This window comes from Pholis gunnellus, assembly GCF_910591455.1.
Source record: "Pholis gunnellus genome assembly, chromosome: 7".
Lineage (NCBI taxonomy): Eukaryota > Metazoa > Chordata > Actinopteri > Perciformes > Pholidae > Pholis > Pholis gunnellus.
Genome location: NC_136533.1, coordinates 21,633,723 through 21,655,292, shown reverse-complemented (window position 1 = coordinate 21,655,292; position 21,570 = coordinate 21,633,723). Strand labels below are relative to the sequence as shown.

The 21,570-nt window shown below is 41.5% G+C and overlaps 2 protein-coding genes across 2 annotated transcripts; both read right to left on the bottom strand.

Moving 5' to 3' along the window:
- Positions 1-396: 396 nt before the first annotated feature.
- hsf4 (heat shock transcription factor 4) lies at positions 397-13,353 on the bottom strand (the record flags this gene model as incomplete). The annotated part of the gene is made up of 12 exons (XM_079162208.1): positions 397-456; positions 2,792-2,857; positions 3,037-3,154; positions 3,372-3,614; positions 3,814-3,932; positions 5,004-5,103; positions 6,288-6,355; positions 6,888-6,963; positions 9,313-9,437; positions 10,347-10,474; positions 10,583-10,691; positions 13,228-13,353. 12 exons carry the CDS (start codon positions 13,351-13,353, stop codon positions 397-399), a joined length of 1,338 nt encoding a protein of 445 aa, XP_079018334.1.
- A 2,572-nt stretch (positions 13,354-15,925) lies between these two features.
- On the bottom strand, positions 15,926-21,284 carry LOC306699123 (cytochrome P450 2D15-like; the record flags this gene model as incomplete). The annotated part of the gene is made up of 11 exons (XM_079163637.1): positions 15,926-16,451; positions 16,542-16,683; positions 17,464-17,565; positions 17,642-17,727; positions 18,127-18,265; positions 18,420-18,524; positions 18,906-18,974; positions 19,161-19,321; positions 19,445-19,609; positions 20,392-20,554; positions 21,123-21,284. The coding sequence occupies 11 exons, from the start codon at positions 21,282-21,284 to the stop codon at positions 16,261-16,263; spliced, it is 1,485 nt and encodes a 494-aa protein (XP_079019763.1). The 3' UTR covers positions 15,926-16,260.
- Between the last annotated feature and the right edge of the window lie 286 nt (positions 21,285-21,570).

Sequence of the window (21,570 nt, the reverse complement as noted above, 5' to 3'; positions counted from 1 at the left end):
GCAATATACAAGGTTTTAAAGATGCCAAGGCAATCCACCTTACCAGAAACAACCGGGTATTAAATGGTTATCTAAGAGGAAATGCCACAAGAATTCTGTATTTGTATTTGTGAATAATTATTTTCCAATTTGAATAACAAATACTGATGAACATAGTAAAAGCTTTTAGTGACATGTGACACACTGAGCTGTTAATGCATTGAGAGGGTCTCGGGGGTCAATCAAGAGGACATGGAGCCCCAAGACCCCTTGTATTTTGCATCCTGCTTAGCTTAGTAAAGATTAGTAAATGTAGTACATCTTCCTGGTGTTGAAAAACTGACCGCTTCACTAACAAATGAAATCACAGGATCATTACCTTCCATTTCAGAAAAGTCAGTCCACAGCGCAGCTGGATCATTGCTCCTCACAGCCAGAAGCTGGAAAAGCCTCCGCTTCCTGGTTCTGGAACATATACTGTTAAGGAAAAAAACACATTTAATACCTTTAACCCCTAATCCTGAATGTCATAACAAATGATAGAACATTATCTATATATTGGATATCTATTATCCAACATCTTCATGTAGCAGAATTGAACGGTGATGTTAAAAGTCCTGCCCCTTCATCCAGACGCTTGGCTGTCAACACATGTACCACTTTGTTGCTAATATAGTAGGTGAGCCCCGGTTTTGGTCATCTGGTATTGTAACCATTGATGATTCCAACCCACAAACACTGGATGGTTATTTTCCTAAAGCACATATTTTTTTCCCTTTCTTTTTACCCACCACATCCTCTTGCAATTAAAGTGTTTCTGTTAAGCTGCATGAAGAGAGAGATAGTCTGTTGACCCAGAACAGTGACCAGAGAGAGAGGAGAAGACAGTGATGGATATGAATAAACCCCTTCAGGCATAATGGAGGAAGATGTAACAGGACTGGAGCAAATTTTCATTGTAATGCCTCTCATATTACGTTTTCCCTCATGAGCTAATTAAAAACATGTTCAAGCACTGCAGAGGGTCCATAACATGGCAACAGAATATCTTTGTGTAAATGGCACAGCATGTATGAAAGATTAACGGAACAAGGGGCAAACAAGGCGCACACAGACTGTGACTGGAAGTGGAAAAACCTGAAATTACTGGGAGTAGTATTGACTGCCAGCTGCAAAAACAAAACCAAACAGGGGAGAAATGAGCTCTTCTTTAGATGAGATATTACATTATAGGCATCAAGTTATCTGCCTTTTAGAAGGATAACTACAGCTCTGGATGATGGCTAAAAAGGAATTACTTTCTACTAACTCAGTTCCGATACCAAAATGAGCTCAGACAATTATGTGGAGAAGACAATGTGGGATTAATAAAGAGTTATGGTCTGAAACTATTTCTTGGCGGCCAGTAGCTGGGTGATTTCCTGAAGTCTCCTAGTTGGGACATTTTGTGGAGCTAATTGTCCAGTCAAGTGCCAATGCAGAAGGGAAGGCGATACAACATGACGTGATTAACTGTCAAACCTCAAGCGGACAAAGACAAAAGGAAAGAGGACATTATCATAAGGAGACTGGCGAAGAGGAGTTCAAGAGAGTCCAGCGATTGTGTTTTGCAACAGAGTGTTATGTGTCGCAACAGCATAATCAGTGATTTCAACTTCATTTAAGGGTGGAGCTGCCGTTTGACATTAAGGGCCACTGAAGAGGACAAATTCCATATTGCTCATCAGGCACCAATTTCCCCCCCTAGCTCCTCTCTACTTCAGCTGTTAAATGCAATCTTTAAAGTGCAGATGCAAAGCGGTTTTAGAGAGGCGCTACATACGATATGACGCTGTTTTGTACTCTGCCTGCGGCTGGTGGGAAACCGTTTACAAGGTGGACCGCATGAAAAGACTGTTTAAGCCCCACAATGTGTCAAGACAGATTGAACAGCCTCACCATCCTTGCTATTGGATGCAAGGTGGCCAGAAAATTGGGTAGTAGGGGGGGCAGAATTTTTAGCAATGCCCCATGTTTGTATTGCACCGGATCCTGAATCCAAGAGTCACATTGGACAATTTGAGCTTCACCATCAGCTTCAGACTCTTTTGTGAATCACTATTGCAGTTTGACAGGAAACCTCCACCTGGCGGCACATTTCCATTTTTCACCGGTGTTAGTGTTGTTATATTGTATTGTATTTATGCAATCAGTGGATCAGACAGGCCTCTTTGTTGATGGCCTAAGGCTGTGTCCATACCGACGTTAACACTGCATCAAAAAACGCAGCACCCTCATTCATTTCCATGAGACCAGTGTGTTGGCACAGCAGAGCGCTTTGACAAAACATTGCAGGGTTGATCCGGCACGGCGCAAATACATGCAACCACACATTCCTGGTAGCTGACTTTGTAAGGTTAATGTTGAACTTCTGTTTACTTCACGATTGTTGGGACTAAAGATAATGTAATGTGACAGGTGTTGCTCCTAGTGACAAACATAGGAAGAATTATTACTTAAATTTGCGGTTCCCTTCAGCTCTAGAGTGTGTTTTAGCATCTTTCAGCTGTTTTGGTTGTGTGCCAGGACACAAACAGAACTCCAAATGAATGTTAATGTTGCTCTGAGTCGGCTGCACAGCTTGTTGCCGTGCCCACAAGTGTACAAATATCATCATTTTAAAATAAATTATTCCTACATTTTGCGATGACAGCAATGTAGTTAATTAGAGAAGCTGCCGTCACATGATTAAAAGGAGAAGGTGGTCACTCCTGAGTAGGAAAGGATCTACCACTAGGCTCGGTTCATGCAGCTCTCACGCTATGTGACTTACTGATTTGAGGTTGGACTCCATCTCTGTGAAGTTCCACTCCGGCAGAGGAAGGCTTAAACTGAAGGGCTACAGAGTGAGAGAGAGAGAGAAAGAGGAGTGAGAAAAACATTTATTTAAGTAGGTTTAGTATGTGAGGAACAAAGGCCACTGTGTGCAGTATAAGCAGAGACATATACCACGCCAGACACAACCGAATCTATGTGCAAGTAAATGAGTGTGTTTCTGAATAGTGCAGCTCTACTGACATCCAGAACAGCGCTGGTCCCAGCTTCCACAGTGCTCTGCTGATGGCTCCTGAGCAGCAGCTGCTGCAGCTCCTCCAGGCTCATATCCACATTCTCCACCGCATCTGAAACCTCCACTCTGTGCGCACACACACACACACACACACACACACACACACACACACACACACACACACACACACACACACACACACACACACACACACACACACAAACAAACAGACACACAGGGTCACTTCCTCACTACTTAGATTGCTTTTGTGTCCGCCATGCAAACACCTGTGTGTACCGTGCATTCTCTATGTGTGTCAATGCGATCTTGTGTGAGCGCTCACCTGTCCAGGGCAGGTCTCTTACTCCTCCTCTCCACCATCGAGGCCACAGAGCCCCTCCCTTCCAGAACAGACTGGACCATTGCGACGGGGAGGACGGGAGGTTCAGAGGAGCACACCTCACAGGAAGAGGCCAACGCTACGGCCTCTCCTCCCCCTGCACCGCCTCCTTTCCCTCCTCCTCTCACTCCTCCTCTCACTCCTGGACTCACAGGCTCCTCTTTGATAAGCATCATGCACTTCTCCCTGTTCGTGGAGTCAAATACTGTGACAACACATTTTGAGACGGCTGTTTCGTACTACACATTTTCCTACAATGAGTTGTATGATCCAATATCCATGATCTGTTGCACAATATCGGACAAAATGGTTGTTCGATGCTGCAAAAGAGCTGATGCAGGTTACATTTACGATGGTAAACAGCGATGCTATATTGATCACTCACCTGGTCTCATCAGGCTGCATCTGGAGGGCCATACTGGCCTGAGACATGTCAGTTACATCGGATATAATCGGTCCTCCTGTCAGCCCACTAGTAGAGCAAGAGGCAGTATCACTGGATGGCTGCGGAAGAAAAAGTGGAGATGACTGTGATGTGTGTTTTGCTCTTGGCTTTCGTCTCTAGTAAAAACTCTCTTTTGGTAACAAATTTGCTCTTTGGGCCCACTGTGTTGCTCATTTAGAATTTACACATTGTTGATAATGTGACATTACAGAACCAGAATCAATAAACATTTGGTTTTACCGTATGAAAATAATATTGCACAGAAATGTATTTCCACAACACCAGAACTTGCAGTAACTGCGGAACGTGAGTTATAAACCACGGCAAACCGCAGTAACTGCATCCTGGTTTTGTAGAGCGGCCCAGGAAGCAATAACTTTACTGTGGCTTGGTAATATCTGGGCTATAAAACCCACTGTCACACTGACTGCACTCCCACAGAGAACTACAGCCAAAGCAAAAAAAGGTCAAGATGAAGCCAGCTGGTAAGATAGCCACAGCTACTGTATAGTTTGCTTCAATCCAAGGCTTTAGATATATGTACACCAGCTCACGTATAGCCCTCCCAAACTGTCAATGCGCATTGCTTCCCTCTAGTGGTGATGTCATATAATAGCTAGACTGGTGGCAGCAGGTTGAGGAAGAATAAAGTCTGGATAATATCCTTGCTGCAATGTGGTGGATATGCCATGCTTTGAGGAACAGATTAAGATCAATGTCTTGACCTGCTGAAGGATATCTTCCGTATTCGGGATGGTGTGTGGTAAATCAACCGATAGATACATTTATAATCCCGACACGGCCAAGCACTTAGAAAGGCCATCCATTAACTTCAAAGTAGATGTTTACTGCATGAGCCGATCACTACCATTTGTGCTGAATGAGGAAGTTCAGCAGCACAGTGGCTTACTTTTATAGTTCCCGGCAAAATGTGTCATCGACAAAGGTGGCAAAGCACTAATAATTCTACGGGAGATTTATTTTTTGCCAGAGATAGATACACATGTTCTGAAAAAAGACCAAAATTAAGATCATTTTACGAATCTAAAAAAAGGCTTTTTTAATGGACTTGAGGGACTACTAAGCACCTGACAAACAAAAGGTGTATGGCGTTTTTCTCATTTTCTCACCGACTGGATGTAGAAGGGCTCATGCATGGGCTCCATTGGGTGACTATGGCTGAACTTGGAGGCAGGAGGGCTGGGAGAGCCATCGTCCAACATCAGGGGCCTGGAGGGAACATTAGTTTTCAATCAGTTAGGCATCTTGACATATAACAGCGATACGCAGTCAGTGAGAGCAGGGCATCATCGTCAGAGTACTAACCAATGAATGGATAGAAACTGTTGCAATGGAGGCTTTTATTCATTTTAATAATTTCATTTTAGCACCTTATGGTGCAAATGTTAGATTTTGTCTGGTGTACATCACTACCTCACTAAACTGCTGTTTATCATTACTAATGCTAAATGTCAACATTGACAACATTCGTTAGAAACCATCAACTCTTTGTGGTAATTGAACACTGCAAGTGAAAGTAAAAATATTCAGACATATTGTATTATTAAAGGAACTGTGTGTAACATTGAGGGAGATTAATTGGCAGCAATGGAATACATTCGATTGGGCTGGAGTGAAAGCTGTCAATCACATCTAAACTACTCAGTGTGAACCGGAACCACACCAGAACTAAAATGCAACGACGTATCATATTTTCCGTTGGTCCTGACCAAATGAACCCAACTACAGCTGTGAAAGCGCCCTAAGTCTTTGCTTTTTGGAACACTTCTTTTTTTAAGGATAGATAGAGAGTTGATGTGGAGATGTGACAGTAAATGAGGGGGGAGAGTGAAGGGATGAATAAGAAATGAGAGTGGGTAGATGTGAAACACAGATGGTGGACATTTAGAGAGATTATAAAAGCCAGAAGGCCTCTCATTAAAACATGGGGAAAAATTGCAACTTTGTTAGTGAGCACACTGACCCTGAAATATACGTTTCTAAAGCACTTTTGTGTTCCAGCGTGCCTTTCCTTTCTCATGGCGGCCTTGTTCACACTCAGCAGCAAAGCTGAACCAGCGTTTTACACACACAGGCTGTAGCAGGGTCATGCACTCTGCTCTGCCTTCACTGTGTGTGAATGTGTGTGTGTGTGTGTGTGTGTGTGTGTGTGTGTGTGTGTGTGTGTGTGTGTGGGTGTGTGTGTGTGTGTCTGATTCAGCACTTGTCTCCATTCACAGCGCTTGTTGAGTTAGATTGTTCAGTTTGTCAGCTGATCCAGCCCTTCCCTCTGCTGCACTGTGGCCCTGTTTGTCTCACTTTTGTTGATTTCTCCACTGTGTGTGTGTGTGTGTGTGTGTGTGTGTGTGTGTATGTGCGTGTTCGTGGGTGTGCTCACGCGTGCATGTACTTACAGCTTTCTCTTTAGGCCCACAGTGCTGGGTGTGTTGGTCTGCATCTGGCTGAACAGAAACTGAATCAGCTGGCAACGAGAGAAAAAGCACAGCATGAATCAGCATCCTCTCTCACACACACACACACACACACACACACACACACACACACACACACACACACACACACACACACACACACACACACACACACTGACAGTAATTCCTGCTTGAAACATAAAAGCAGGAATACGGAGTTAAGTGGCATTACATGTAACCCACCCTGTTTCGTCCTATCAACAAATGTTAATGATCTTGTAATATGAAATGAAATGTCTGACACACGTTGAACTTTTTGGATTATCTATACTGTAGTCTTCATATGTTGAATGACCAAACAGGCCTGAAGCAATGAAGAACAGAAATAACTTTGATTTTGAACATTTCACGTAGAATGTGTACTAAGTGAAGAGGGCATACTTGCAACTGCATCATTCTTGTTAATACATATCTGTTTTATTTAGTATTTATGCTTCGGTATGTTTTTAAACATTTTGAATTAAAAAAATGTGTTTCTTTTTTGTGGCACACACACACACATACACACACACACACACTGACCTTGTTCATGACTTTCTGTTGCTGTGTGTGATTCTGTCTCAGTGAGACCACCTCTCTCCACAGCACCTCATTCTGCCTGCAAACAAGAGGAGAAAGATGTCAGAGGGAGGTGGTGAAGAAGAGCACCTGGTTTAAAATCTGAAGCCTATTAACCCGAATGTATTTTGTTTAGCAGGCAATCAGTTGAAGAATCCTGGGAGGTCTATATATTTTTATATAAAAACTGGTGCAGTGCAGATGTGGTTGTTTTTATTCCACATATTCTTTTTTCATGGCAAAACCTGGCACCTACATTACCCACAAAGCAACTCCACCAACACTTTGGTCAGATATTCAGATGTATCTTGCTAGCTAGTGCCACAAAATTCTATTTTCTCATCCGCAGTAGTACTCCCCAAGTCCTTTGATTTGTAGTTCCCCTTTAACCCTGCACTCTTGAAGATTAATAAGATCAACATGTAACGTAAATTGTTGTGTTTCGACCCAGATATGACTTATGGATGTACTGTTTATTGCATCCACAAGCAAACACACATGGCTTTTTGTTGGTTTCAAACCCTGGTGCCTGCGCATGCTACGAGTGCACAGAACAGTATCCACAAGCGGAAACGTATTCTCTCGAGGGAGCATTTCCGCTCCGCATTCCGCAAGCTGTGACGAACACATGCTTGACCCTCCAAACTCTACCCAGCCACTACCCAACACTCGCTTGCTCGGCAAGTTACTTTTGAGGCGCGATGGAATCCCAGCATTTTTTTATTTATATATTTAAAGTGCATATGTATAGAACGCATGTATGCTGTGTGTGATATATATGTTTATGCAGGTGTGTGAATCCAAATTGCTGAATAGCAAAACATGGTCATACGTACTTCATACTAGCCTGCCAACTGCAGGTCCGTATGAAAAAGAAATGACATGCTACATGCAATCCTCCACAGTGCTATGTATGTCTGGCATGCGCGAGAGGTGCCCGCACCAGCGCTCACAGAATGCACTGCCGCAGGAATACAAATCAGGCATTAGTTGTCATGGTCAGTCTGCACCAGCCATACTTTATTTGATCTGTCAGAGACCAGCATACAGAGGGTCGGCCTATATTGTACCTATATTAGTTTTCTTCTTACTCCAAGGAGGTCTTCTTGAGAGATGTAAAGAGATAGGTGAAAATGACTCAGCTGCTACTTGCACCACCGTGCTAATTCCCTAGTCGGCTACTCAAGAGTACAGTTAAAAGCATATGATGCCTGGAGAACAGTCCCTGGCTGGGATATTGGGAGGGACAGGTCTATGTTTTTAGGATTGTCTGACATACTTTCTACGATGTGCGTGTGCAGTCCAACCCTCTCCATGTAATGCAAAGTGACTGGACTTTCAGAGTGAAGCAGCTCACGTCATGTCAAATTCCTTGTATGTTCAACATACCATGGCAATAAACGGTTCCGATTCTGATTCTGATACATTCTATCTTTTTTTTAGAAATGGAGAATTAGTTCCGTGGATGCACAAATTATACGAAAGAGAAAAGTCTGTGGTGGAATATTTTGAGAGAGCGTTGTCCAAGCCTGCATCCATGGCCGTACATGTGCACATGCACACATCTGGTCATCCTTTCTAAGACTGTCGTTATTGGTGTACGCGTGTGTGCGTTGGTCAGGTGAGCAGGTGAACATTCTCTCCTCGCATTAGCAAACAATACTGAGCACAAAGCAGCTCCACCTCACAATAGACACACGGCAGCTATTTTCAGCAACAATAGCCTCCAGAGAAAAAGTCAGTACATGCACTGGATGATTTGTTCCAACTTAGCAAGAGGAATAACAGACTCAGGTCAACTGCTCTTTTCCCATTATCCCCCTGAAATATGTTTTTCAAAAGCCGGTAGTGAATGTAAACTATAAAGCATAACTTATAGTCAACGGTCAAATTCAATTCGTTTTTGAGATTTGTTTGTAAAATATTTAACGCCGGCTGTGCCGCACATATTACTGTCGAGCGTCACATTGACCTGACCTGTGAATTGTCATTTACATAAGTTCACACTGGTTTATGTCGACACCCCGTTACTAACCAGTAATCCTGAATACTACCTGGCCCTTGGTTCCCTGTGAGTCATTGAATGGGAAGCAATTTAATTAAATTTAAATAAAATATGGACCTAAATAATCCACGTCTTAAAACTAGACTTAAGGTCTCCCTACAAGACAGGGCCTCAAAAAAAGTAGAGTAATGCAGGACTTGTGTTAGTCAATTCGGTACAACGTGCTGACTTTGCAAATACCTAAACAAATAGTCATCTGAGCAATACACAAACATGCAACACAAGTTGAACGAGAGACTTTTGGCCCTGGGGCAGTTGCCTACTCTGCCTGGAGTGGAAAGGGCTTGTGGGGTCATGGCACACACAAAAAATGTCTATACTCACTGTTTCATGTCCTGCATCTGACACTCCATGTTGTCCTGTTGTGTTCTGAGAAGCTGGACTTCATAGAGCAGTTTACTGAGGTCCTCCTGACGGACTTTGGTCTCCTCACTCTTCACTATGGACACCTGAACACACAGCACAGCCTGATCTGTTAACTTACTCAGATACAGCTCGTGCAACCACACATTCCCTGTGATGTCTGTGAGCAGAGGAACTCAGTGGAGTTTTTTAGCCACACTGGCAGCGTGGCTCGAGTCGGTCTATCCACTAGTCAAGAACCATTGGGTGGGTTGCCAACATTTTGTTCAGACTGTCATGGTCCCCAGAGGAGGAACCCTGATGACTTTGGTTATCCCCTGACTTCTCCTCTAGCGCCACCATGAGGTTAAAATGTGTGCTTTTGAGTAAAATGCTAATGGGTGCTTTTGGAAGGACTGTCAGGAAATTTGGTACGTTGATGTTTCTCCTTAGGACAAATTGTAATAACCTTGGTGATTCCTTCACTTTTAATCTAGCACCATCATTAGATCAACTTTTTGTTTCCCTTCAATGTCAGGTGTAATTTGTGTTCATTGCTAATAAACTAATGTTAGCAAGCGAAACTAATATGGTGAACTGTAAACATTAGCTAAACTGCTAAACATCTGCATGTTATCATTGTCATTGTGAGCATGTTAGCATGCTGGCATAGCATTTAGCTCAATGCACTGCAGAGTCTTATTGACAAATTCAGGTCGGAGGCGTCAGCTTAGGCAAGCCACCATTACTGTGGTGGCGCCTCACTTGTAAACCAACGCATAATGTGATGCATGAACAGTATTTCACTTTTTACATGCCTTTGCCAACAATAAAACATCAATGTAAATGTGCACAGCTGCACAATTCCAAACTAACATTTAGACTCTATAAATATAAACCCTGTTACATTATTTTGACACTTTCTAGTCGGTTTGTCTTTGAGACATTGTGCTTGTGTGCATTTGTGTGTTTGTGTGTGTGTGTGTGTGTGTGTGTGTGTGTGTGTTTGTCCATACCTTCCTCTTGATGTGTTCCAGCATGTGTTCATGTCCCTGGAGGAAGTACAGATGTTGGAACTCTGTGTCGTCTCTCTCAGGCTTCACCAGGCCGCTTTGCTCAATGTTCACCACCTTACGGAAACCATCTAGACGCACACATATTAGAGGACACACACACACACACACACACAAAGTATCAGTGCATACTGTAATTGAGAGCAGAGAAGACAAGGAGGGAAGTGTAGGCTACTCACACATGTTGAGCTGTCGAACAAAGCTCGCCATATTATTGTGTTTAAAGTACTTTGGCAGGACTTCCTTGGCAAAGCGTCCCTGGTCAAACACATGGAAACTGGTCCCAGACTGAAATAGAGAAAAGTCAGGAAAGCTCAAAATATAGTCAAGACAGACAAGACAGAGCCCTGCAGCTTTTTCTATTATGTCCATTCTGATGATAGATTTGACTATACAATGAACAAAATAACTTCACTAGTCTGGTTACTCATTACTATTGCTTAGTGGGACTGAAATACAACTTTTAGATGGCAGTCATGTAGATGTCAGTAAATGATGCATTGTGTTGTAATAAATACTTCAGAAAATCAGACTCATAATACCAAAACAGGAGAAGAGTCATAACCTCCATACTAATGTGCATTTAGATATACAAGGAAATGTTGAACTTTTGAACCCAAAGCAGAAAAAAAAGGCTTCAGAACACTTTTTTGCTCTTTATTATTCTGCATGGATTCGTCACTTTTAGTTTTATTTTCCTTCACGCTATTTGGATTCGAAAATGACAACATTTTTAATTCCCTCAAAACTGCTGCCATGTAACTTGAGTTTGTCATTGAGACCGTACATGGATTAATGCTACCTTAGCACTGAAAGGAGCTTTGTAAGGAGGTAATACATTTTCCCCAGAGCGCACAATCTATTCATCAGCAGCCAAATTCAGCTCAGTCAGCCAATCAAACAGACTCTCTCGCTCTCGCTGCGTGTGATGAATCATGCTCTCTCTCCCAACGGTGCAATCTTTCTAAGCAACTGCAGCATTGTTTTACTCTGAAAAGCAGTATTGTGTAAAGTGTTGTAAGCAAAACTCATTTGCACAACAGGTGTGAAATTCATGAGGTTAAGACATTTCTGATAAGATGTTGCTGTTACCATGTACAGTATGTAGTAATGCGCTCTTGACTGACAATGTAACAGCGGATGGTGCTCACTCTAACTACAGATGGGACTGAAGAGCATCTGTCTGTTTATCTCCCTACGAGGAGGAACTGAGAAAGTGCTTCTTCTTGTTTATCAGTGAAGCACACACATCAAAGCTCATTCCCTGTAGGACAAACAGAGAAAAACCCCCAGAAACCCACACATGGTCTCTGTTTTCATCTGGGCAATGCTGTCAAATTTAACTGGCGGGTTTTATGTATGCGTGCATTATGATGGCGTATTAGTGTAGAATAAATGCCACTAACAGATGGTTTATCAACCAATAATATAATCATTTGGTACTTTGAATCTGTGCTATATTCTTATGTATATACATATATACAGTCTATCTTACACATTATGCTTCAGACTGGCTTGATACAGTTATTTTTTTTTTTTTTTACAAAACCAGTTCAGATAACCACAGGATTTAAGAAAGTAATAGGTTTTTACATATTGCCGCTCTTTTTGGGATCAAAAAGAAAAAGTGCCACTTGTAGACTTCCGGGTGTCTCAGATGTGTCACCAGATCCATCAAACAGTGATGTCCCCTCAAAACTTCTAAAGGTTTTATTTAAAATAGTTGTTTACAACCCCAGATTTTTCTTTCGGCAACCACTGGACTAACCTACTTAACATAAAGTAATTAAACTAGCTCCACCGTAACAGTACACATGAATGCATCTGTAACAATGACATGTATAATGATGTATAACTCAGATTTTACAGTCATTATACGTCGTGTACATTCAGCCGATAATACTTCTGCACGTTTACTAAAGCTCTTTGACAGCGTTGGTACTCTTACTTAAGTTAAGGATCTGAGTTCTTCTTCCACCACTGTTGTGGGCTTCCTCCCTCCACTATTGCTGCGTTTGAGGACAACTCAGAACTTGAACATTTCTGACAATGAAACGGCACTCAAAGAGTTCCTGCTTTTGTACTTGGGGTTCATTTGCATTTATTCAATGAAAATAATACACACTAATACATAGCAAAACCTGGTCTGTATGCTAATTGATGTGCCTTCTGTGACATTGATTTACATTATATTGTATTACTGTATTCATATAATATTATATTGTACAAATTAAACCTTCTGATAAGAGATTTTCTTTTTTTCTGGGGCTATTCCTGCGAGCGCACATGCTCAACAAGCGAGCTGTTTCAGAAGCTAAACAGGTGTGAAAGTAGCAGAGTTGTTAGCCAGGCTAAAAAAAAGGTATTGTAGCTAAATCGTACCAGTAAATACAGTTATCAAGCTAAACAAGAGCGACGCACAAACAAGCAAAGAAACTGTCCTGTTGCCGGCACAATATGTATTTATTTTATATATTTTTATAGTTTATTATCAGCACAGTTTGTTGTTTGCTCGTTGTTACTAGAACCTATGTAATCTATTATTAGTCCTGTGAATAACGTGTATAATTTTCATCAACGTTTTTTTGCTCATTTCATGAGAAAATGGCATTTAGGTGATGAGTCACAATTTGTGACAATACAGCAACACTTTCTGATGTTGCTTATCAGAGAACAGCAGGCAGATGATGATGAACACTCGCACTAGAGTGTGTTCGCCAAAGAAGACCAGGATGGTTTCGAGGACATGTTTTGTGAATTGAAATGACATTCCCCACAGAGTAACTACGGTGTGATGTGCAGCATGTCCTGAGGACGGACTCACAGCGCTCCAGCAGATGAGGTGGTTGGTATCTGGATCCTCCACCAGAGTCCACAGCTTGGTGAGGAAGGCTGGAACGTTGCTGGCGTAGCTGCCATCTACACCCACGGCACCTGGAGACTCCTGCATACTGACACCTGTCCACTACCGAGACGGCTCACAACAGGAAAACCAAATGTGTGTGTGAGTAGAAAGTGTGCGTGTGTGTGTGTGTGTGTGTGTTTGTGTGTGTGCGCAGACTCCCAGACTAGTCCATGTTTGAGAAACTCCACTTCTGATGATCCGTTACTGATAATCCCAAGTTTGTCTCAGTCTCTTTGATTCCATTTCATTCGGTCACACTGTCTCTGTACTTGTCCTTGTTGACACAATCTTACCTTGTCTCTGATTTTTCAATTTCTTTTTTTTCTGTTTAATGTGTTGTCATTTAATCCTATTGCTCTTGCAGTTTCTTTTTCTCTTCTGCTCTCCTCTCTCTGTCCTCCCTTTCACACCAGTCATCTAACAGAATGTCATCACAGAAGGTCCACGTCAGCACACACATACACAAACCATTCAAGCCCCCCCCCCCCCCCCCCCCCCCGTTACCCCGAGGCCTCCCGCTGACAACCAAGAGACCGCCCAGTAAAACAATACAGCATCCACACAAAAGCTCCAATAATACACCACTGTCCAACCATCAGAAGGCTACTGGTTAAACTGAATAGAACAGGGTTCAGTGCACCTGTATGCCAGGTAGAAAGGGTCCCTTGTCATTTCTGTCAACTCAGACATCTTACATGTCTTGATGTTGTTATGAAGTGGACATACTGTACCGTTTGTGCGGCACAGCAAACATACCAGCCCACTTCAGATGTTATAGTGTCTCTCAATGTAGGTTCATTTTATATTAATTTGGGGTTAGATGGAGGATGAGGGACTCAGTTACTGTCCAACAATGTATTCAGTGGTGGAAGAAGTATTCAGATCCTTTATTCGAGTACAAGCATTAATACCTCAGTAGAAACATAGTAAATGACACGGTAAGGTTCCTGCGTTCAACATCTTACTCTAGTAAGAGAACAGAAGTATTATGCAGAACCATGTAAGCAGCGTTCTAATTCCATCATCAGGGTCATATCACAGAAGGTCATCACAGGTTCTGTAATATGTTCTATCCTAATCTGCAAAGTAAATGCAGCGGTCAGTTGTACTATTATATATTCATGCAGTGGAGTAAAAGGTAAACTATTTCCCTGAGAAATGCAGTTGAGCAGAAGAATATATAAACCGTAAACTGGAAATAGTCCTCAAACCTCAACGTACCTCACAATAGCACCGTGCCGGAGATGTACATATAAATGTCTTCCTCTAATACATTTATGAGAGGAAGACATTTATTTAACAGTTGAGACATTTATAGTCCCCACAGATTGAATCCTGGTGAATTTGGTGACATGACCTTTCCTCTAGTGCCACCCTCAGGTCAGAATATTCACTTGTACACAAGTTACATCAAAATCTAAGGGGCAGATTCACATTCTTTCTTAAGAAAGGAGACACAGTTGATTTTATGCTGCTCAACTTATTTATTTGATATAAATGTACATCATTCTGTGATTTAAATGTTACACTGGCAAAAAGGGAACACTGAGTATAATACTTTATGATAATCACAACATCTGGCTGAAAGTCTGTCTGATCATTTATACGTGCTAAATAGTTTAATCTGATGATTTATATTACTGCATAATTAACATTCTGTAAACTACATGATGACTACAACTAGCAGCTTTATTGCATTGAATGAAGGTCACAGTAGTAGTTTAAAGAATACTTTTTGGCCACTTGGGGGCAGTGGAAACAAGTTACATCTGGTTTTAGATACAACTTGTATGCTCCTCACAAAAATGAGGGTTTAAAGACAGAGACAAAGATCCATAGAGCCGAGGGAACTGCAGCATTGTTGAAACCCTCTGTGGGTTCGTCAATATAAGTGAGCCCTTTCACATACAGTCATTTATCCATTGTTCATATGGACATTTTGATTCGTGCAGCTTTAAACCAAACCGGTTTTATGCCTACGAGTTGAATTTCGCACAATCTTTACTTTAGAATCATAATTCTTATCGCCTAAGTTTCTAAAATGATAGACAACTTCCAAATATCGATTTTTTTCTTCCTAAATTAATGTTATATTATGTCATGTAAGGAAACCATGCATCCATCAGCTGTTCGCTTCATATCAACTGGAGATGTAGCCGCTTAAAAGATATCTGAGCAGGACTTGACATCTTCTGACGTTGGTACTGTTTATACAGAAAACACACATTTTATACTGTGATATTTACTGGATGTGACATGCAGTATAGTCAACAGCAAGTAGAACACTTTCAGGCAAACTCCCCTCAGCCAGCTGCCACCTTACTTAGGTTTTTGTCGTGAAAAATAGAGGTATTGTATCGATACACCGTGCTGCGCAGTGTAGCGTCGCTCGTTGCTCGTCAACAATTAGAACACGATGTCATGGACACAACACCAGTTTTACAGTGTTATTTTGTGTACAATACCTTGAAATTGGCATATTTCTGAGAAACAAAAGCCTACCAATTGTATTAATACAACAGGCAGCATATACATTTTTTGTATAACTTGAACTTGTTATTCCTAAAGCTACTGAGAATTGAGGAATACTGAAAACGTCTTCGTAAAATGTGTTTATTTGAGCAGGTTTAGCATGAATTAATGTTACATTTTGCCTTTGGGTAACAGTTGTCAACTGTTATCAACTGAAGTCATTATTGTAATCAGTTGATATAACTTTTTCAAATAATAATACAAAATAATATAATAATAATATAGGAACAAAAAACTCCATAATCTTGTACTTTGCTTTTATGCCATAATTTGCCCCACCGCCTTTAATAGCACACGGTGGACCCGAGCCCCCTGTGTAGGCCTGATGAATGAGGAATCAATATTGAATCAGGAATCGATTTTGAATTGAATCTTGACCCCAATTCAACATCAATATCTAAAGTATTAAGGCAACCTCTGTCATGCTACAGTTTTTCTGACTTGGACGTTCATACAATAAGGTTTGGGAGTCTGGGTTGACCCAAAAACAAGCGTGTAGTCTGGCTCTCCTGCATCCACAGGCCACACGAACTTGAACCTCCTCAGCAGAGTCACCACGATGAGGAAGAGCTCCATTCGAGCCAGAACCTCTCCGAGACACATCCGAGGACCTGCAGGTTAAAACACACCACTTATTTTTCTATAACCTAACGGTCAATCCGTCTGTCATTGTATATGAATGTAATAATCGTTTCACTCACCTGCAGAGAAAGGCATGAAGGCCTCTGGTTTCACAAACTCCCCCTGCTCATTGAGGAAGTTTTCAGGGTTGAAATCATGGGGGGATTTCCACTGCCCCTCCTCATGCAGCACCGAGGAAAGGTTGGGGATGATCGTGGTTCCCTGGAGAACAGATAAAGAATTTTAAAACACATAGCTATGACTCTATGGCCCTGTTTCCATCATTCTTTTTTTTACTGGGTCACAAGCAACTGATGATATTGCATGGGGTTTATGGGGTTTTGCCAATTTTAAGTCTTCACTGCAATGCGTTTGTCAAACTGTTTTTAATACTGGAAAGTACCATATTTCTACTGCAACATCATTTGATTTCACAGTGTCAGTATGTGTCTGTGCTACATGTAATGTTAGAATAAGCACTGTGACAGAGAAGAGGCTCTCAGGCACATACCAAACCAATGCGGAATATTTATAATAACACAAATCAAATGTTAAACTCTTGATTTTGCTCTTTATTTTGGTATTCATGCTTTATCCGACAGAGAGACAGACAAGAACGGCAGGGGAGAGAGAGGGGATGCCGTGCAGCAAAGGGGCCTGGGTCGGCCCTGAACCCAGAACACTGCAGTAAGGACTCAGCCTTAATGGTAGACACGCTCACAGTATCATGCACGTTAAGTATGTGCCTGTGCCAACACTTCATTGAAGCTGTATATGATGCTTAAATTGAGTGATATATTCAACCAGGATGTTGTGTTTTTAATGGCTACAAACCTACATTATAGATGTTCTTCAAGGCTCAAGGTTTAACAACAGGAAACGACATCAACAACATCAAGATTCTCAACTATTTCCTCTTACTTGTAAGTGCTCAGAGGGCCATCCCTACGATATGAAGCCTTTTCTATATTTTTATGACACCACATTATATTTTCCACTCACCCTGGGTATGGAGTATCCCATTAACTCTGTGTCTTTAGTGGTGCGGTGGAAAACACTGAGAGGAACAGTGTCAGCCATTCTCTGGATCTCATGAATGACGGCCTGCATGACAGAGAGCGCTGTCATCAAACTGAACCTTTGTAAAATCTCAGATGTACTGAAATAATCCACAATTTACCTGAACATAGGGCATCTGGTGTCTGTCCTCAAAACTGGCTTCGTCCTTCCCACCCAGAACATTGTCTATTTCCTGGTGACAGCGCTCTGAGGAATACAGAGAGATAGATGGCAAGGACAAAGACGGAGGCAGTTAACAGAAAGAAAGAACAATGCAAGAGGTTTATGAGCTGGTAGATGACCAATTAGGGGATCACCATGCAGAGTATTTACATTTCATCCTCTGGGGACCACGAATGTCTGAACAAAATCTCATCTCAATTCATTCAATAGTGGTTGAGATCACAAGCACTCACTCACAAGCACAAATGTCTACCTCAAGGTGGCGCTAGAGGACAAGTCTGGGTGTCTTCAAAGTCATGAGGGTACATCATCAGGGAACCATGAATGTCTGACTTTTTTTTTTTTTTTATCTCAATCCATTCAATAGTTGTTGAGAGATATTTGTAAATAAAGTGAAGACCCACAGATGATAGACAGACGTACCCTGTATCTGTGGATGATTCATTAGGTAGAGGAAGCCAGCGAGCAGGGTGTTAGCAGTTGTGTCAGTCCCAGCAAAGTGAAGATCCAAAATATATGCACAAAGCTGGTCTTCAGAAAATGAGGAGCCATCATTGCCTCTCTATGCAGGCAGACAAGAGAGAGAAAGTGTGAGTAATCAGTGTTCACTCTGTCGCCACCACAACCGTGGTGGTTAAATGTCTTAGTGGTCAACAACAGGCCAGTTTGCAGCTGCTCTGAACAGAATTATTTCTATTAACAAGAATGACAAACACCATATCCAGTTCATCCAGGTAACTGTCGATGAAATGACGCGGTTTACCAGGAACTCTGGTCTTTTTGTTCTCAGCCAACATCTCCAAACGTTTTTCATGTGCAGCCTAAGAAAAAAAGAAGAAAAAAAAGATTTGGTGAAATAAACAGGTTCATCAAGTTACAGATTAATTTTATTTCTTTCAAGACTATTTAACATTGCTGAATGCTTTATTTTCCAGCTCAAAGCAGCCTCAACGAGCTGCTTGTATTTCATCTTTCCTTTCTACTTTCATTCATTCCTTCTCTTTTACTTCATTGAGCAGGCTGATTTTTTTCTGCAATGCAAAGTGGTTTTTTTCATGCTTGGCAGTTCATTTTGTTATCCCTTGGCCTTTACTACAGAACATATCAACTCTATCAATTGAACCCACAGGCAATTATCCCTGTAATAAAACAGGATTTAATGGTCTTTTGCCAGATTGTGAAATGAACGCTTCAAGACATACCTTGAACAACTTAAAGGCCTTCTGGAAGGGCAGTGGCAGGTTTCGCACCATGGGAAGAGAATCGTAAATCTGTAGGAGAGAAAGATGAAAACAGACAAGGTTTTAAGAAGCCCTTATGTTTTCTGAGCATTGCAATGCCAAGTTACCCTAAGACGATTAGTGGACGATTCATCCTCTAACTCACACTGTCTTTACTGAGCAGCAAGTAGTGATGCTACATTATTGAGTGGTTTTGTTGTCTAAAGCGTGACTCACCATACCCCAGCGCCCGTTGATTATTTTAGAGGTCTCTTGGAAAAGTCCAACAAAAAACTTCATGAACTCATCCTCATAGTCAAACCGCCGAGCAAACAGAACTCGACAGATGATGTTCGAAGCTGCATTGTGGAACATCATTTGGGGATTCATGGTCTTACCTGGAAAAACATGTTTTTCAGCAATTCAAAAGAAATTCCAGATGCTGATGTCATGGTCAATATCAATGTTACGCCATACAGCAGACAATCCCTGTGCTCTGTTTGCGTACAAAATGGACATACCGACACTCTGCTCCAACAGCTTTATGATGCAATGTATCTCTCCCAGAATGCTCTGCTCCATCGGCTGCTTCCCCAGGCCAAAGTTTCGCAGGGTCATTAGACCAAAGCGTCGATGCTCTTTCCAGCCAGAGTTATAATCTGCTAGAATCACTCCGGGAGCATGAGCTACAAGCAAAAAGGAAAAGTGCATTGACTTTCAGTTACATATTTGAAATGCGTGATGAGTGATGTTTCAGTGAAACGCTATAATGTCTATGTCATTTTGTTACAGCTGCTTGAGCTGCCTGAAGTGTCACATTCTACTAATGTTTTACATGTTCACGTATTTGACTCATACAGTTATTAGTTACTTTTCTGAGTAAGATTTTATATACTAAAAAAATATGATGAACACACTACATTCACTTGCTTTTTGCCTGTGACAAAAAAAGCTTGTTGGAGGGCCCCTCTTTTAGCAGTTCCTCTTCAAGCTTCTACACAACTGACTCATACAATAACAAATATCCAATATTTCAGATGAAAGCGAAATTGAATATAAATTTGTGTTGCTGAAGGGTTTTACTTCGTTCCTTCTACAGATTTATCTTGTGACCTCTTTGAAGGGGCGTGGCCCTGTATGCTGCTAACCACTGGATTCAACTACCTAACTGTACACAAAAGCATTAAAACAGTAAAGTGCTGCCTTTGTTTTCATCCATTAGTATTAACAATCTGATAATGTCATACATAACACAAACTAATACTTCAACATTTGACACTTGAAGTACATTCTGCTGATAATACTTTCTGATACATCTTCCACTGCGGCCACCAGGTGGTGCCATAATATGATTAGCTGGTAGTTAATTCTCTGTCTTTCCATATTCTCTCTCACAATAGATTAGTTTATTGTATGCAGTGGAATTGAAAAATCCCTCTGCAGACAAAAGCTTAAACTTGCTCTGCACCTTTCACTCGTACAGCATGATTAACCATGAGGTCTTGTGGTCTGCCGGCGAAGTCAGCAGCTTTGTTGACCAATGCTTCTTTCAAAGCCTGCAGCCCATTGATGACGACCGCAGGCCTGGGACCGAAGAAAAGGCTGTAGACGTTACCATAGCGCTTAGCCAGCTGGGGACACAGTGACCAAGTAGATTAGAATTACTGGGACTGGTGACTGACCTTTATTTAGTGCAATCATCAGCCATTGTAAATCATTATTATGAACAATATTGGTAGGAGTGGGAGTGGCAGTGGAATGAGACCTTATTTTAAGCACATATATAAGACATATCCACTTTGATATATACCAACACTAACACTAACACTAATACTGTTAAATAATTGAGAATATGATGCCAGAATAAGTCATTCTAAATTAATATTTTGGGTCATTCTGGGTGAAGAGCTCAGCTCACCAATAAAGCCCGACACCCAGAACAATGTCAACGTAGCATGTTCTGCCTCTAGTGTGAAACAAAGGCTATTAAAAGAATTATATTCAACAAAATCCATCATTTTCCCAATCCCTCCCTAAAAACTAGAGGAATGCAATTATACGGACAACATAAATAAAGATGCAAAAATCTAAATTCAATCCGTTAAGGTTATGAAATCTTACAAAGGATGTGGATGTGTAGCCTATTCAGTGCATAAATATATTAAGCAATGTTCTCTTGGTAACATCATTTAACTTTACCCTCTCCAGATCTGCAATAGGGTTCTCCAGATTGAGCTGCAGCACATTTCCAAAGATGGGGATGGGTCGAGGGCCCGGAGGGAAATCTTTGGCCCTGTGGGTCAGAAAGAGGAAAAGGAAGAGCAACACAGCTGACAAGAATAGAACCACGGAGGCCAACATGATGAAGCTGTGATTCCGATTGTTTTACACTCTTTTATATTCCGGCTCTGCTATTTTGTTGACTTTGCAAAGACAAGCAACCTTTGCACATCACATGTCATGTGGCCTGCACTGTTATTGAACTAATTTAACCTCAAATCAACCAGTAGATAAGAGTCACATCAGATAAAGAAAATCTAACTTAAGTGCCAAATGTTCCTCACTGGTCGCGCCTTAATTCTCAGTCCCGTGATGTGATTAAACTGAAGACGCTGTTCACACTTCACTCTCAAGCTAAAGCATTTTC